Source organism: Neodiprion virginianus, chromosome 5, assembly GCF_021901495.1.
Source record: "Neodiprion virginianus isolate iyNeoVirg1 chromosome 5, iyNeoVirg1.1, whole genome shotgun sequence".
Lineage (NCBI taxonomy): Eukaryota > Metazoa > Arthropoda > Insecta > Hymenoptera > Diprionidae > Neodiprion > Neodiprion virginianus.
In genome coordinates, this window is record NC_060881.1 from 2,410,733 (window position 1) to 2,427,984 (window position 17,252).

Here is a 17,252-nt window from a genome sequence, read left to right on the forward strand (position 1 = left end):
TCGATTTCTCTCGCAAAATTACGTCGGAACAGTGCATGAAATAATTTATTCCGGCACTTTTCAAAATCGCCAAAATTTTCGCCAAAAATGCAAAGGGGTTAACCTTCCTTTTTTTTTGACCAAAAAATCTTTCGTCTCAGAAGTGATTTGTATGACCCTTTCCCGACCAATTGGACCCCCAGGAACTCAGAAAACGCAGCGAAAAGAGCGTAGGATGAACAGGAGAGAAATTACGAAGGAAAAAGCACCTGCTGAAAAATGTCGAAAACTCAGGTTCACGTTTTTTGGCTGTAACTTTTGTTCTGTTGATCGCAGCCTATCGGGACTGCGCCCAATCGATTTCTCTCGCAAAATTACGTCGGAACAGTGCATGAAATAATTTATTCCGGCACTTTTCAAAATCGCCAAAATTTTCGCCAAAAATGCAAAGGGGTTAACCTTTCTTTTTTTTTGACCAAAAAATCTTTCGTCTCAGAAGTGATTTGTATGACCCTTTCCCGACCAATTGGACCCCCAGGAACTCAGAAAACGCAGCGAAAAGAGCGTAGGATGAACAGGAGAGAAATTACGAAGGAAAAAGCACCTGCTGAAAAATGTCGAAAACTCGGGTTCACGTTTTTTGGCTGTAACTTTTGTTCTGTTGATCGCAGCCTATCGGGACTGCGCCCAATCGATTTCTCTCGCAAAATTACGTCGGAACAGTGCATGAAATAATTTATTCCGGCACTTTACAAAATCGCCAAAATTTTCGCCAAAAATGCAAAGGGGTTAACCTTCCTTTTTTTTTGACCAAAAAATCTTTCGTCTCAGAAGTGATTTGTATGACCCTTTCCCGACCAATTGGACCCCCAGGAACTCAGAAAACGCAGCGAAAAGAGCGTAGGATGAACAGGAGAGAAATTACGAAGGAAAAAGCACCTGCTGAAAAATGTCGAAAACTCAGGTTCACGTTTTTTGGCTGTAACTTTTGTTCTGTTGATCGCAGCCTATCGGGACTGCGCCCAATCGATTTCTCTCGCAAAATTACGTCGGAACAGTGCATGAAATAATTTATTCCGGCACTTTACAAAATCGCCAAAATTTTCGCCAAAAATGCAAAGGGGTTAACCTTCCTTTTTTTTTGACCAAAAAATCTTTCGTCTCAGAAGTGATTTGTATGACCCTTTCCCGACCAATTGGACCCCCAGGAACTCAGAAAACGCAGCGAAAAGAGCGTAGGATGAACAGGAGAGAAATTACGAAGGAAAAAGCACCTGCTGAAAAATGTCGAAAACTCAGGTTCACGTTTTTTGGCTGTAACTTTTGTTCTGTTGATCGCAGCCTATCGGGACTGCGCCCAATCGATTTCTCTCGCAAAATTACGTCGGAACAGTGCATGAAATAATTTATTCCGGCACTTTACAAAATCGCCAAAATTTTCGCCAAAAATGCAAAGGGGTTAACCTTCCTTTTTTTTTGACCAAAAAATCTTTCGTCTCAGAAGTGATTTGTATGACCCTTTCCCGACCAATTGGACCCCCAGGAACTCAGAAAACGCAGCGAAAAGAGCGTAGGATGAACAGGAGAGAAATTACGAAGGAAAAAGCACCTGCTGAAAAATGTCGAAAACTCAGGTTCACGTTTTTTGGCTGTAACTTTTGTTCTGTTGATCGCAGCCTATCGGGACTGCGCCCAATCGATTTCTCTCGCAAAATTACGTCGGAACAGTGCATGAAATAATTTATTCCGGCACTTTTCAAAATCGCCAAAATTTTCGCCAAAAATGCAAAGGGGTTAACCTTTCTTTTTTTTTGACCAAAAAATCTTTCGTCTCAGAAGTGATTTGTATGACCCTTTCCCGACCAATTGGACCCCCAGGAACTCAGAAAACGCAGCGAAAAGAGCGTAGGATGAACAGGAGAGAAATTACGAAGGAAAAAGCACCTGCTGAAAAATGTCGAAAACTCAGGTTCACGTTTTTTGGCTGTAACTTTTGTTCTGTTGATCGCAGCCTATCGGGACTGCGCCCAATCGATTTCTCTCGCAAAATTACGTCGGAATAGTGCATGAAATAATTTATTCCGGCACTTTTCAAAATCGCCAAAATTTTCGCCAAAAATGCAAAGGGGTTAACCTTCCTTTTTTTTTGACCAAAAAATTTTTCGTCTCAGAAGTGATTTGTATGACCCTTTCCCGACCAGTTGGACCCCCAGGAACTCAGAAAACGCAGCGAAAAGAGCGTAGGATGAACAGGAGAGAAATTACGAAGGAAAAAGCACCTGCTGAAAAATGTCGAAAACTCAGGTTCACGTTTTTTGGCTGTAACTTTTGTTCTGTTGATCGCAGCCTATCGGGACTGCGCCCAATCGATTTCTCTCGCAAAATTACGTCGGAACAGTGCATGAAATAATTTATTCCGGCACTTTTCAAAATCGCCAAAATTTTCGCCAAAAATGCAAAGGGGTTAACCTTCTTTTTTTTTTGACCAAAAAATTTTTCGTCTCAGAAGTGATTTGTATGACCCTTTCCCGACCAATTGGACCCCCAGGAACTCAGAAAACGCAGCGAAAAGAGCGTAGGATGAACAGGAGTGAAATTACGAAGGAAAAAGCACCTGCTGAAAAATGTCGAAAACTCAGGTTCACGTTTTTTGGCTGTAACTTTTGTTGTGTTGATCGCAGCCTATCGGGACTGCGCCCAATCAATTTTTCTCGCAAAATTACGTCGGAATAGCGCATGAAAGAATTTATTCCAGCACAAGTTAAAACCGCGAAATTTTCCGTTGGATATACAAATGGTTAGCATTACTGTTATATTATTAATTACGGAAATATTCTGTTTTTTGGCTATTACTCCTGATCAGCGTAGAAATGTACTGACGCAATGATAGTTTTTCAATGATTTTTGAAATCGCTAAATTTGACACGAAATAAATTCAAAGGACTCAAAGATTCCTATATTGCGATTTCGGAGCCGAAAAAGCTTTGTATTGGAAGTTTATCGCACCTGAGTAGCGGTCCCAACATCGTCATAGTTGTTTCGCAGAGTAATGCAATTATTTCTGACTTAAGAAGTGCCGTGATAACCAGGTCTCGGCTTACTTCCGAATTACATTTCAATTCATTGATCAACAAGGTCACAGCTTCCTTCTGAAAAATACATAATTCAAGTACAAAGGGTCAATTGATGTAATCGAACTCATTCACTGATTGTATTGCAAAATAACACAAGACCGCCTGGACAATTGTATTCTCACCTGCTTGTCTATTTCGCGAGACATCAACTTTTCTTTGATCTGATGTAACCTTTGACTTGTACGATTTTTCCATGATCGTGAGTCTGTAGACTCGACTACTCCAGTTTTAGACATATTTCCGTTTGTCAATAAGCTCCGATCGAGTAAATTTCTCTCGAATAGATTTTTAGAACGTAGCTACATCGACTAACGAACAGCAATCAATTGTTCTGAATTCCGTTCCGAACATCAATTCGCCATCGGAATCGAACACTTTAACCATACATTAGCTCTATCGATAAAATAGATCTCCATTTCATACTTATCAGAAAATCAACTTTTCAACATGATGCATGAATATGTTATGAATGATAAAGTGGTCAGCAATTAATGACTATTCTATATATTATATATTGTTTTTTATTTCAAACTTTATTGTATAAATTATAATACACAGGTAATATAATAATAATAATAGTAATAATAATAATAATAATCGCAATATATTATAAATGTTAAACAATCCTGAGCAATTACTCTACACAATACATATATAGATATAGGTGTAATACTAATATATTTATATATGTATAATTATATTGCCACTGCAACGTATTTGATAATAATGTAATATAATATATGATATAATATATAAACAATGAACAATCCACTTGATATGGGGAGGGGTTAATCTTGGGCTATTTATACTTAAATCTAACAAACGTCGTAAACTATACAATATTAACATTAAATGATTAAAATTAGAAGCGAAGAGAGAGGGAAAAAGAAGAAAACCGTATACACAAAACGAAAAGTACAGTACAGGCTGAATGTAAAATCAACAAAAGCACCATGTTCAAAGTTTGTTAAATATAATTTTTCCGTACTAGGTCGCCTTTTTTTATTTAGGTTTCTTCGTCATTCTCTGGCCAAAGTCTGTTCCTTTCAATGAATGTTGATAACAATGGGAAAGAAATTGGATGGGGGAAGAATACCGATCATCTTAACGTTTACGAAAAGAACTAATAATTATCTAATCTGCACAACAAAGTAGAATATAAGAAAAAGAGAAATAAAAAAAAAAAAAAAAACCAGCAGCAACTGTTACATCGCTCTGATGCTATTTAGATATTTCAAAGAATAGAATTGGATGTTGGTACAATTTTCTTTACACATGCATTTCTATAGGTATATGTATATAAATATTACAAAAGTGTTATTGTATACATGACTCGAGCAACATGTGTTCCCTCATTTGCAAAATCGGATTTACATCCATTTGGATCCCGAATAACACGAATTACAGTTAAGTATCTTGTTTTAAATCATCGAATACGGTAAGAATTTCATTGAACTTTCAAGAGATCAAAAAATGGACGTACCTGATCAGCCCATCTACGTTTGCATATTGCATTGCACCTACGTAAAATTGATTTCGAAAATGTGGTTGACCGCAAAAAAATTAAGTGTATTCGATATTGAATCCAGTTTCAAGATTATATTGCGGTGATTTTCAACTATACTGATATAATAATAAAGGGAACAAATGCAAAATAAATAATGCCCTAAATGCACAACGTTCCAGTAATACTGTGCGACAATATATTATTAGAATGCGAAAATAAATTGTCACTAGTTCAATTTATTGTCTTTACCATATCAACTCATCGATACGTTTACATCATATCATGCACGACGTACTTACTAGTGATCAGTGTGTACAGAACTGAAAACAATCTGGTCTCCTTTCATTTAAACGTTAATACATAATTATGTATGTACGTGTGTTATATCTAGAGTAAAAGGTATTGAATCATGCGTTTACCTCAAATAAACGTGCTCAATATGTTAATAAGTATTATTACAAAAGATATTATACTAACGACTGTACCCAACATCTATCAACGCACGACCCAAGTTACACATTTGTAATCAGCCCAGTCGAGCTTACTTAACTTTGTTTTTTTCTTTTTTTTTTTTTATGGTGGTTGAATTTTTCATTCAATTATTAAACTTATCGATCCTCTGAACACAATTCTTCTCTTCGCACCTTATTGAAAGTAAACCGATTGTTTACACAAAACTGTATCTAGTCCCGATTTCCTAACTTTGTTATCTAAGATGAAGTAGATCTTCTCCAAATAGGACAGCAGAATGGAAGTGAAGATTTGTAGAATAATTGTCTGTGCTTATCGCCAGAAATAATCGTATAAAAATAAAGATTGTTCGCCCGCTAAGCAGCGAGTTCCCTAGAAAAAAAATTGAAAACAAAAAAGAAAAAGATAAACCAATTTTGGCACAAGTAATTTCTGTAGAGCGACAAGTGGGTTACAGCTCAAAACGTTTCTTCCTCTCAGCGACCATACCCACTGCCGGGAGTGGGGGGTGAAGGGGGTGATGATAGGTCGGCGTTGGCGTTGGTGGCAGGCTGCGACAACTTCTGCCTGACCACCTCACCGAGGGAGACCTCGTCAACTCTGCATAAAAAAAAGAAAAAGAAAAAAAATAATTACAACAGTAATAAAAATGACAAACGATACATTTTTCACGCTAAACGCAAAAGAAATTTTGCTCGTTCCGTAAAAAACTTCAGCACTGACCTGCAACGGAGAGAGCTGTGGGTTCCGGGGTGAGGCGGGATGGGTGACGAGTGTTTGAACGGAGGGTGAATGTCTCCTGGTGTTGCTGTTTTTGACCTTGCTTACTCTCCTGCCACCTGGCGTCACCGCTGCTGCTGCTAATTCGCATCGCTGTTGTGCCACCTTTGTATATTTATTTCAGTTATTTATTTTTACCACCTTATAAATTACCCAGTAACAGTTATACGTTTTTTTTCTTTTTTTTTTCTCTTCGTATACTGTTGCAATTTTCCGTAATTACAATGATACCATTACAGTTAGTACATACAAAATATCATCACGTTATAAGGGGTAATAATCGGATAAATTGAACATAGACAAGACCATGGTTAGTGAGAGGAAGATTGAAAGATATCCGTGAAATAAATTGATTGTTTAAAATACGAGCAATTGAACAAGGCACGTACAGAGAATCCAGAACTGGTAAATAACACGTGCAAAAACCAAGTCAATTAGACTAACATTTATGGTCACATTTCATTGAGCAAATAAACTCCAAGGGATCGGTTTATTGCCCGTCACTGTTCCTAAACCCAGCTACAGTCCGTAATAAAATTAAATACCTTCCATGAAATACAATTCCAGGGCAAAGCTTGCGGGTATATTAGTAAAATGATGTGTGTTATACGTGTATATACTGGTAATTATCAGTAATCGTTAGTTGTACATACCAAGCAGGAGTTTGTTATAAACTCTGTATCACATCAGTTTTTCCAAAGCCACAAGAAAAATAAAAAATAGAACGATTGTCTATTCTATCATTTCATTAATAATAGTTATTGCTTAGCCCCGTCTTCTTATACATGTGTATTATACATGTACACCAAGCTTCCTCCGTTACAACCTTATCATCATTATGATAAATAATAATAAAATTCCACCACCAATGTGTTGTTTTTGCTTTGCAGTGTTTTTCTGGTTCTTCATATGTCTTCTGTACCTTGATACTGATGGGGCAAGCCACTCCTAGGCCTTAAGCTGTCCCAAAGTGGAGAAGTCAGACCATTATTATGCTCTTGATTTGATTGAGCAAAATTTATTGTAGTATCTTTGTTATCGTGTTTTGTTGCATTTGAGCTTGACCCCTGCTGCCTCATCAGATCGTTCGAATACGGCAGTGATATTGATTTGATTCGTTCAAGTTTATAAGAAAATGGACCTGGCTTATCGGAAGATAGCAATTTTTGCAGAGACGAGGAACTCTTAGGACGCGTACTAAATAGTTTTGAATCCTCGCTACCCGCTCTGATTATTGGCTCGTGACTACTTCTTATTTGATGTTGAGTATACGCCGGCGAGTAGTCTAATGATGGAGATTTTGATGGCCCGCTCGACGATTGACGAGGGGTGTTGTCCCCATGCTGTTAGTAAAATATTTAAAACTTTGTAAGTAAAAAAAAAAAAACCACGAAACTCGTCAATTAAATTCGTTAAAATTGCAGCTTCTGTCTCCAATCACATTTTATGGCATTCTTGTTTTTCAAAAAATTGTACTCGCTAAAAGATAAATTAGCAAGTCATGCCTTAGAGATAATGCTCCAAATGAGACTAATTCGACGAATTCTTTATAGAAAAAAAACTAACAATCGTACGAAAGAGTGATTTTCCTTTGCGTGAATTCTATTCCCGTTGTGTTGTTCGGTATAAAAAATATTTCATTGCAGTAAAAATATTTCTATGGAGAAAAAAATGATAAGAATTACAAAAAGCCCAGAAAACACCATAATATATGTAATTGTAGTGAGTTAATGATTTAGTACCATTTATGTATTCTTCTTCTCATTGTTAACCACATTGTCAATGTATTTTTAAAGTGACTGAACAAAGCAGAAATCTATGTGATGAAACGCGGAAAGAAAAGATTTTCTGCTCCTTTACCTTTAGTTGCTGTTGCAGTCGATGTATTTCTTCCCTCTGCTGGGCTATCTCGTTGTCTCTGCCCCTTAACAGCTGGACCGACTCGTTTAGTTCGATATCGTTACTCTCCGATACAATATGAGCACGTAGTTGCTTGTTCCTGGCGTCTAGTTGAAGGATATGCTGTTGTGCTTGGGAAAGCTGTTTCGCCAAGGATCCCACCCTCTCCTCCAGTGCAGCAGACTCAACACACTTTGACGAATACTTAGAGGAGAGGGAAAGAATCTCTTGCTTTATCTCTTCCATTTCTTCTCTGGAAAATGAGTCCGCGTTATTTGTCAAGGGGTTGAATGATAATTAAGAAAAAGGAGCACCAGTTTAATTGACGAAAAAAATACTTACTCGTGCTCTTTGTGAAGCGCCCCAATATCTTCTCTAGCCTGCATCTGCTTGAGGAATTCCTGCTTAAACTTTGTTATCTCTTTCTGAACCTCGTGCTCGTGAGCCTTTCTCATAGCGTCCAGAGCGGCAAGCGTGGCTTGCGTCTCTTCGGAAAGAGCTTGCTCCTTCTCTATCCTCAAACTCTCCAGTTCCTGCCTGTGTTTTTCCTCCATTTCGGATATAATTCTTCGGTGAGAATTCTCCATAGCCAGTAAACCCTTTTCACACAATCCTCTGAGCTGTTTTATCTCCTCTTTGTACCTTTTGCGGGTCTCTGCATCTGTGTCAAGTTCTGCGCTGATGGAGCGTTGATAAGCGGCACGTAACTCGTTGACGTGAGCTGAGTGCTCGGAATCCATAGCGTTGAGTCGACTCTCCAATTTCCGCGCTCTCTCCCTAAGAGTGGCAGCTTCGTGTTCGTACTGCGAAGTAAGCGAGTATCTTTGGTTGTCCAGCTCGCCTTTTATGTCCATTAAATCCTTCTCCTGACTCCTCCTCAGCTTTTCCAATTCCTCGTTATGCTCAGCCCTCAGTCGTTGGATTGTTTCTTGGAGCTGATTGCATTGCTCGCACGAAAAACCTTTAGCGTAATCATTGAATCTCTTGACGCGTTTTCTGAGCTCTGAACACTTGTCGCATATACTTTGGTAAGAGTCAAAATTGAAGGAATTTGATCTAGCCCAAACAAAACTTGGATCGATTTTATCCCCGCAAATATACTTCCCCAGATTGACGAGATCCTCCTCAAGATAAGCCAACGATTGACTCAGGCTTTTCAACTGTTCTTTGGAATGCTGCTTTCCAGAGATTTGTTCTTGGCAATCTTTCGAGAACTGCTGATACAGGTACTCGTATTCCGCGTCGAGATGAGGATCGTTTTCAAACGTATAATCCTCGCCCACAAGCTTCGAAAGTACGTCTTCGATCTCGATGAGACTAGACGCAAAAGTCTCGCCGGAACAAACCAACATTGGTCTAGTATTTTCTTGCAAAGTATCGATTCTTGCGTCTATCAAAGCCTTCTGGGCGATAACGTCGGCAAATTCCGTGAGCAGTTGTCTCGACTCATACTTTGAATCCAGGAGGGGTTTGACCCTCTTCATTTGAGAGAGACAATCTTCGTAGGCGGTCGAAAGCTCGTCTATAGCGAGCTCCATTTGTTGTCGCAGCCTCAACTGTGCCGCATCGGTCCACAACTCTAAACTGGTTCGTTCGGAGGCGTCGAAATTGAGGCAAAATTCAGAGACAGATGTGATGTTTTGCTCGTAATCCTGACCACATTTGGTCATCACGTGAGAGACCTCGGACCGGACGAGTTCCTTGCTGACGGTTTCCTGAGCAAGCGCCCAGGCCGCGCGTATTCGTTTATCTTCGAGCAGCTTCGTAGTATTCGTAATCATAATCTGCTTGTTGATATCGTCCTGCTCGGACATACTTAAGGTCTCGGCGGCCAAAGCATTGGCCAGCTCTTTTAATTTCGACTCTTTGTACCTATCGACTATTTCCGATATTTCCTTTTGCTGGCGTAAAAGGAAGGTAAAACTGTCGCTACGCGCCGCCAGAACGTCCTTCTTAGGAGCATCGACTGGCGCGGTGGCGAATCCTCCGACAAGCACTAACTTATTGGCTAACACTCTAGTGAGATACTGAACGTAACTCGTGTTTTGGTAGATTTTGGGCTTAGTTCCACGTACCTTACATTTTAAGTTTGAAATAAGTTGACTAGTTTCGACCAATTCGCTAAGAACTGAACACTTATCGAACGTCCTCTTACCGCTCATCGCACACTTCATCTGTCCAATGACAACTGACTCGAACGCGATCCTCTCGGCTATCAATTTAAGCTTCTCCTTCTCATCCAACTGACCGTTGCGTGATAGCGATATCCGCCTTTTTGTTAACTCGCTCATTTTATCCTTAAGAATAGATTCTAGTCTAGATACAACTACACCTATTGACTCTGTCGCCTGAGCACTAGCTTTTTGGTTCTTTTTACACTCCCCGCACGATTCTAGAATATCGTTAACTTCCCGCAAACATTTTTCAGCCTTCTCCTCAGCCTGGGTTGAGCCCAGGCATCGTTCAAGTCGTCGTTTAGATTTCGACACGGCCCTCTCGAGTTTCCTGAGCCTCGATAGTACTTCCAACGAGATTTCATTCGACGGCGTAATAATTTCGCTGCTGCATTCGCTCGAATCTTTTTCAACGTCACTCGTCACTCCCTCAGAGACAGCCGCCACTTTCGTTTCTAATGTGCTCAGCCTGATCAGTACCTTCATCGGTTCCGAGCTCGTCGCGCTGTCCAAAGATTTCCTCCGTATCCTCGCTCTGTCCAAGCTTTTATTCTCTCTCTTTCTCTCCTTCTTTGGATTGGGACTTGACTCCTTGGAGCTGGTTCCAGCCGAGGCAGGAGCGCTCAAACATTTGCCTTGTTCAATGGCAGAGATTTTTCCCTCAAGTTCAAGGAGCTTTTCCTCCAATTCTTGAGATATCTGAAACGACTCCCTGCCCTTAAGAGACAGCGATCTCCTCTTATCCCGAGACTCGGCCTTTACCAGTTTCTGCTTCAGTGAACGCACCTGCTTCTCGCTGGCAGTCAATTTGTTGGTAAGATCCTGAATCCTCGCAGCCATCAGTTGGACCTGAGCTTGATTGTTCTCACGGCACCTTGCCGCGTCTTGTCTGTGGGCGAGAATTTCCAACTCCAACGCATCCTGAGTGGCGTGTGCCTCGCGAAGTTCCCTCCGCATTGCCCTAATCTCAGAGATTGCTTTTTCGAATCGTCCTCGAAGTTCTTCATATTCTTCAATCATTCTGTAACAAATTCATTCAGTTAGAATTTTCTAGTCGATAAAATTTTCGTTAATTCTATTCATACCTCTCTTTGTCCATCCCCGTTAGATCCAGATCCAAGTCAATGTTCGTCAAATCACTGAAAGAGTCGAAACTTCTGCCTCGTTCCCTTGCCGTAGAAAGTCCGGATCTTTCCTCCAGCTCCCTAACTCTGGCATAGAGGTGTTCGTTCTCTTCGATTCCTGTTAAAACGTAGAACAAATATTATAACTATAAATCAGAAAACTTGGGACTAATCTTTGGTTTGCCTGAATATAACATCCGGTCATTACGAACCTTGGGACAATCTGTCGTTCAGCGTCGACATTTCGTTTTGTAAGTGTTCGACAGTCGTGTGACTGGACGATAATTCATTTGTGAGCATTTCGCATCGTTCGGCAGTCTCCCTGAGAATGGCCTCCGTTTCCAACAGTTTACACTCGAGTATTTCCTTGTCTCTGTTATAAATCTTCTTCGCCTTATCGATATCTTCAAGATCCTTATTTCTCTGCTGTTCCGTTCTCTCGATGGTATTGATCAATTCGTCAACCTGTTTTTCCCTTATCGAAGCCTCGGCCTTTTGCTGCCTCAACCTGGTCAATTCTTTCTCAGCGCTAACGATTTCACTCCTCGCCGCGTTCAGCTGCGACTTCAAATCCTCGATCTCGTTCTCCTGTCGTTCAATTATGACTAGCAAGGTACTCGGGTGTGCCTGATTTTGATCAAGCTGATCCCTCAGCATGCTGACTTGGCTCTCGAGCAGTTCGACTATCAACGGATTGCTATCCCCGTTATTGGCCAGATGATTAGCACTCTCCTCCTCATCCTCGCCGAGCTCGCAACACGCCATCATCAAATCCTCTGACCTGACGCTGTCCAGAGTGCTTCTTCTCGAGGAAGGCGGCGAGCTTCTGCTCCTCTTGTAGCCTCGCGATCTCGAACTGGACCTGGACCTCGCCTTGACCCTCGACAAAGCCGTCCTGGTTAACGGAGGCGAGGGGGGCAGCTCGGACCACTCGTGATTCATTTGGTCTGGCCAGTTGGACCCCTTTAGCGGCAAGACCCACTCCCCGTTCCTCGTGAGCGGAGGTGATATCGGAAGCTCCGACCAGTCGCCCGATTCTCTTCTACCGCCCTCGGAAGCTGTTCTGTACTCTTCGTCCGACGAAAAGAGAACCGAACGAGGTGTTAACGGCGTTGACGGAACGATAGAATCCCTTTCTCGATCATTGATGGACCTAAAAGTAATGGTTTACTAGATTGGTAGGGTGTCTAAAGGAGTATGGGTGGTGGAAAGCAGCTAGCGATCAGCGGCCGCGTTTGGTTTTTAACGTTTTCGTATCAATTCTTACGTTGTAGGAGATTCGGGATTAGCATCCTGTTCATTCTCTGGACACTTGACTTCGGGGTTCGGTAAATTCGTAGCTTTTCCAATCGCCGTCATCCAGCTGGATCTTATACCGGCTGTAACTGCAGATAATACCGTAGTTCCACGATCGTCCCACGTCTGTAGGAAAAAGAAAAAGAAACTATGTTAATCGAGATCACACTTTGACGAAAGGAATAATTAAGAAACTCAAGAACGAGAATGCTCGCTTTTGTCACATCACAATCAGCGATATGTAACGCCAGCGAGAAACGGGAATCAAGTCCCGGTACTCTGAACTGCACTTACACGTAATTAAATTACATACAACTAGTTTTTTTTTTAGTACATTTACGACTCTCTGCCAGGCTACACTAGCCAAAGGTAATCCTTTCAATTCAATTACAGTGCAACGAACTCTCCAGTCGATATCTACCATGCGACTGATGCCCACTTGCACAGTACAAACAGTACAATATTCTAGCTGCATGGATTTTATTTCAATAATATTTCAATTCTGTAAAAAATCGCACTTACCACCGTTTGAAATCCGTAATTTCGAGCCACGGATACGGGAGTAACGGCAGTAACTGTGTTCAAGTCTATAACACCGTCCATTATGCCCTTATCTTCGGCGCTCGGATCTCTGTAGTACATTAATCCACAACCACGAAGCACGAACCAATGCTTGTTCCATTCCTGAAGAGGATCGATTAAAAGAATTACAAATTGGATTGAAAAATGGAAATATAAATAAGAGAAGAAGAAAAATACCGAAATATTAGTTTTCCAGTCGATGTTAAGTCAAGCTTGTATTTTTTTTCTGTCTGATTAATAATACCTTGTTAACGCTCTGTTTCATCAGCCATCCTTTCTTGATATTGAGTAGATCTTCGGCGGGTAAATCGACCCTCAATTCGGAAGTCGGTGAGTATCTCGTGCCGGAAATATCCAATCCGCAGCCATCGGGATCGCCCCTTATCTGTTTTAAAAATCGATGAAAGAAATTGATTAAAGAAAAAAAGGGCGAATGAGAGAGGGGAAAAAGACAACAAATCCGTATAACGAGCTAATACGTTTACCAATTTGTCCTGATGAGCGGCATTCGCGGCGTCTACAACGTCTCTGGTGGGTTCCGAAGTTCTCGGTTTGTTTCTTCTTACCCTCGGCTGCGTAAGAGACGCCGCGATGTCTCGGAGTTTCCCTTCCCGTTCTCTCTCGTGCTCAAGAAGTATCCTCCGACATGCTTCGTCATCTGTAAAATTCGTTTAATTTTTCTTACAAAAATATTCGTTACTTGTATATATATATATAATGAGTGTATTTATTCATCAAATATAACATAAAACGATGAAAACAAGCTAGTTTTTTTTTTTGACCCACATAAACAATTCGATCAGTCTAGAGATAAATTGATACAAATGAAATGTTTCTTAGTGAGAAACTGATGGGAATTGTTGTTTTTTGTTGTTGTTTTTTGTAACGATAAAGAGGGAAAAAAAATAGAAAAAAACTTGCTGAGAGAAATAACGACAAAGGGAATAAAAACGTGACCGTCTGAACCGTCTTCTCGCTGCTCTGCGTAAGTTGTACTAATTACACCGAGTGATCAAAGTGTGATAATTAAACTCAATTAGGTAGAGAACGTGGGTTTTATGTGTATATAGGTATAGATATAAAAAAAATACCCACGTCCGTCTACACATTAATGTGTTTACGAAGGTATAACTGACCCAATTTCTCGCCGGAGGGAATTCCGGCGTTTGTATTGGCTCCGGATGATCGTTCGTTCTGCTGATTCATTCTCCTCCTCGCCTTATCTTCGGCCCTGAGTTTGTCCCTCGTAGGCGGAGACGCGCTGCTGGCCGGCTGATCTCGATACTGTCTCGTATCGCCGGGAACAATCGGCGGTTTTTCCGGTCCGACCGTGAGGTTGCACCCAGAAGAAGACGCCGCCGTCGTCGTCGTCATCGTCGACGTCGTCGTGGTCGTCGAAGAGGAAGGGGACGACGTTGCCTTCGACGTCGACGTCGACGTCGTCGAGGTGAACTTCGAGGATGATGACAAGCCGTTCTCCGACCCGAGCGGCGAAACCAGAGCGTTTACCACCTTTGGCGAGGAGAGTTCCACGTCCTGGATCCAACTCGAATTGCTCACCCGGGGCTCGGACCTGCAGCTGTTGAACCTCGGCCTCGGAGGATTCGGCGTGTTGCCTGAAGAAATTTTTGCCACAACGTTAGACACGTACTTGATCGATTCAACTTTCGATTTGCTAATCCGACCTCGAAAGATTTTGCAATACATTTTCACTCCTCTTTTTTTTTTATATATATATATTGAGTATTATTGATCTTATAAGAATTATTGTATTGTACAGGTGTACGTATATGTATGTGTAATAGGTGTATTTATTACGTATTGTACTCACTTCTTACACCCGGAGGAACTTGGAGGATCGTTGTTTGTCCGCCAGGAAATGTCGCGTTTCGTTTGTGCCTTCCCTGGATGCAAGAAAAGAGAAGAAAAAAACAAAACAACACGATTAAATAAACCTGTATCCTGACCTGGATAGATATTGCAATCTGTATGTAGAAGATTGTAGGTTTGTGCAGTTAATTGTACGGTAAAACGGTTTCCTTTTTTGTGTCATTTCCGTGTCAAGGCGAACAAAAAAACAAGAAAGAGAGAGAGAGAGAGAGAGAGAGAGAGAGATACTGCGATGAAACCGAAACAGCGACACTCTGTGCCACAGATATATATTATAATAAATATTACGATTTAATTACAAAAACGAGGTAATAAAAAGTAATTAAATACTATTATGGCTCATACAATTTGAACAATATTACCCTGCTTACTAAAGTGATCAGTGAATTAAATTCATTCTAACGAATGAAGAAGAAGAAGATGATTGAAAATAATCGGAAATAATAGGCAATACGCACGCAATTCAAGGATCGAAATTCACGAATATTTTAAATACGGTAAAGCGACATACGTTTAGAAATAAATGATATATCGCCAAACCGTTCGGTACATATTTGATTTCAAGCTGTTTCTTGGTTGCTCGGGTAATTAAAAATCCACTGATATAAATATATGCTTTCGTTATACACGCGAAGTTTATTAACCGTAAACGTTTCTGTTACTTAAATTTTCAACCTTATTTAATCCATTCACAATACAATTTTAACTTTCGTATCAGCAATTAACTAATTGCTTTTAAACGGTAAAAAGAAATTATTATTCATCATTATAGTTATATTATAGGTACCAATCTACGCATACGAATTGCATTTTATTCCACACGCGATTGTCAAAAAAAATTATTCATTACAAATTGTATATATACACGATGTGGACGAGGAGAAGAACAAATTAGTGAATTAATTAGCAAGTTTATCGTCATCATCACACGATTTTCATCGTTATTTCCAATTATCTACGTATTGCGTAGCTGCAGCATTGAATTTCATTGTTTGAAGGAGAGGACAAAAATTGCGACACTGCAGAAGCAGGAAGAGTGAGGAAACGATGATAACGATAAGAAGAATTATTTTCTTAGTTTTACAACAATTTTAAGTCAACTAAGATTTCGTGATATGATAGTGTTTTTTTTTTTTTTTTTTTTTTACTATGGTTTACCGAGTTTCAAACAATTCCAAAATGACGAATTAACGATTTTTTCTCAGAATTAATCGTTACGATAACGTTACCAACTCTAATATGATGACAAAATTAATCCCAGGGCTGCGAACGCACTTCTGACGATGAAGAAAAATAAAGCATTACGAATTCTATTTACGAATGGACGATTTAAAAATAGGGTAAATATACCGCCTGAATTTATGCAATTCAGTATACGTTTAATGAAATTCAACGCCTGAATATTGACAACCGGTAGTACGTTTCGGTAAAATGCATCCCAGATTGCATAAATGCAGGCGGTTTTACCGTGCGATTCAAATTGTCCATAATACGTAGGTATGCTTTGTTCATTATAAGGTGATGGAAAATTTGGTTAAAAATATCGAACGAGTTGCTCAGGCAAACCGTTAAAGTGATTAGCGCCGAGTCTACAAAGGGGCAATTATTAAACTCGACTGCGGAGTTCTTAATCGTTCGTTTAATACTTGCAAGACGTATATAACGTACACACAGGTATGTGTATAAATATTCGATACGCGTTCCTTTCTTCCTAACGATCAATTCACAATTTTCCCATTGTCTTTCTATCAAACATTGACATTATTCGACGACACGATTGAATTCAGAGTCTGAAAATGCATTATAAAATTATGACACGAAAATAATCGAGCACATTCATTCGTATCTAACAAAGGTATATAAACGAGGCACGACATATATGACATTATATATAGGTGTGTAAATATGTGCATATATATCTAACCTATAGGTCTTCATATCCGTGATATTATACATAAACGCGGCGCACCTGTAATAAATTAACGATCAGCAATCTGTGACAAGGTGGTTAGATTTCCCAACAGAAAGGCCGTTGTCTTACGTAATATACACCTCCGTTTGAAACGGTATAATCGGTATGTGGATACGTACGTACACGTGAGGCGAAATATCTCGAGGCGAAATCGAATCGCGTTTCGCCGCATTCGACTTTGATGGAAGTAACGAGAAATAATAAGAGTAAAAAAAAAAAAAGAATGAAAAAACAAGGTATATAATGACAGGGAGAAAGAGAGAAGTAAATTTTTATACCTATGTATACCATGTTAAAATAATGCAGGTATTTCATTGATATTCGATACACATTACGCTTGAATATATGTATAATGAAATATTCCTACGTATTATGCACGTGACGTAATATATATATATATATATATATATATATATATATATATATATATATATATATATGTAT

The 17,252-nt window shown here is 39.9% G+C and overlaps 1 protein-coding gene across 3 annotated transcripts in view; it reads right to left on the reverse strand.

Annotated features, from left to right (window-relative positions):
* Positions 1-5,113: 5,113 nt before the first annotated feature.
* The window catches only part of LOC124305255 (protein outspread), a 68,990-nt gene continuing 56,851 nt past the window's right edge, over positions 5,114-17,252 (reverse strand). Inside the window, exons 5-17 of one of the 3 annotated variants that reach the window (XM_046764454.1) lie at positions 14,778-14,850; positions 14,083-14,562; positions 13,432-13,604; positions 13,191-13,331; positions 12,887-13,048; positions 12,336-12,490; positions 11,281-12,221; positions 11,030-11,186; positions 8,113-10,965; positions 7,732-8,023; positions 6,794-7,214; positions 5,815-5,976; positions 5,114-5,691 (exon numbers count right to left, since the gene is read on the reverse strand). In XM_046764454.1, coding sequence (XP_046620410.1) covers positions 5,543-5,691; positions 5,815-5,976; positions 6,794-7,214; positions 7,732-8,023; positions 8,113-10,965; positions 11,030-11,186; positions 11,281-12,221; positions 12,336-12,490; positions 12,887-13,048; positions 13,191-13,331; positions 13,432-13,604; positions 14,083-14,562; positions 14,778-14,850 — 6,159 coding nt within the window. In that variant the 3' untranslated portion in view covers positions 5,114-5,542. Of the gene's footprint in view, positions 5,692-5,814; positions 5,977-6,793; positions 7,215-7,731; positions 8,024-8,112; positions 10,966-11,029; positions 11,187-11,280; positions 12,222-12,335; positions 12,491-12,886; positions 13,049-13,190; positions 13,332-13,431; positions 13,605-14,082; positions 14,563-14,777; positions 14,851-17,252 lie in introns of those variants that run through there. The other 2 variants (XM_046764455.1, XM_046764456.1) reach the window with 2 other exon arrangements.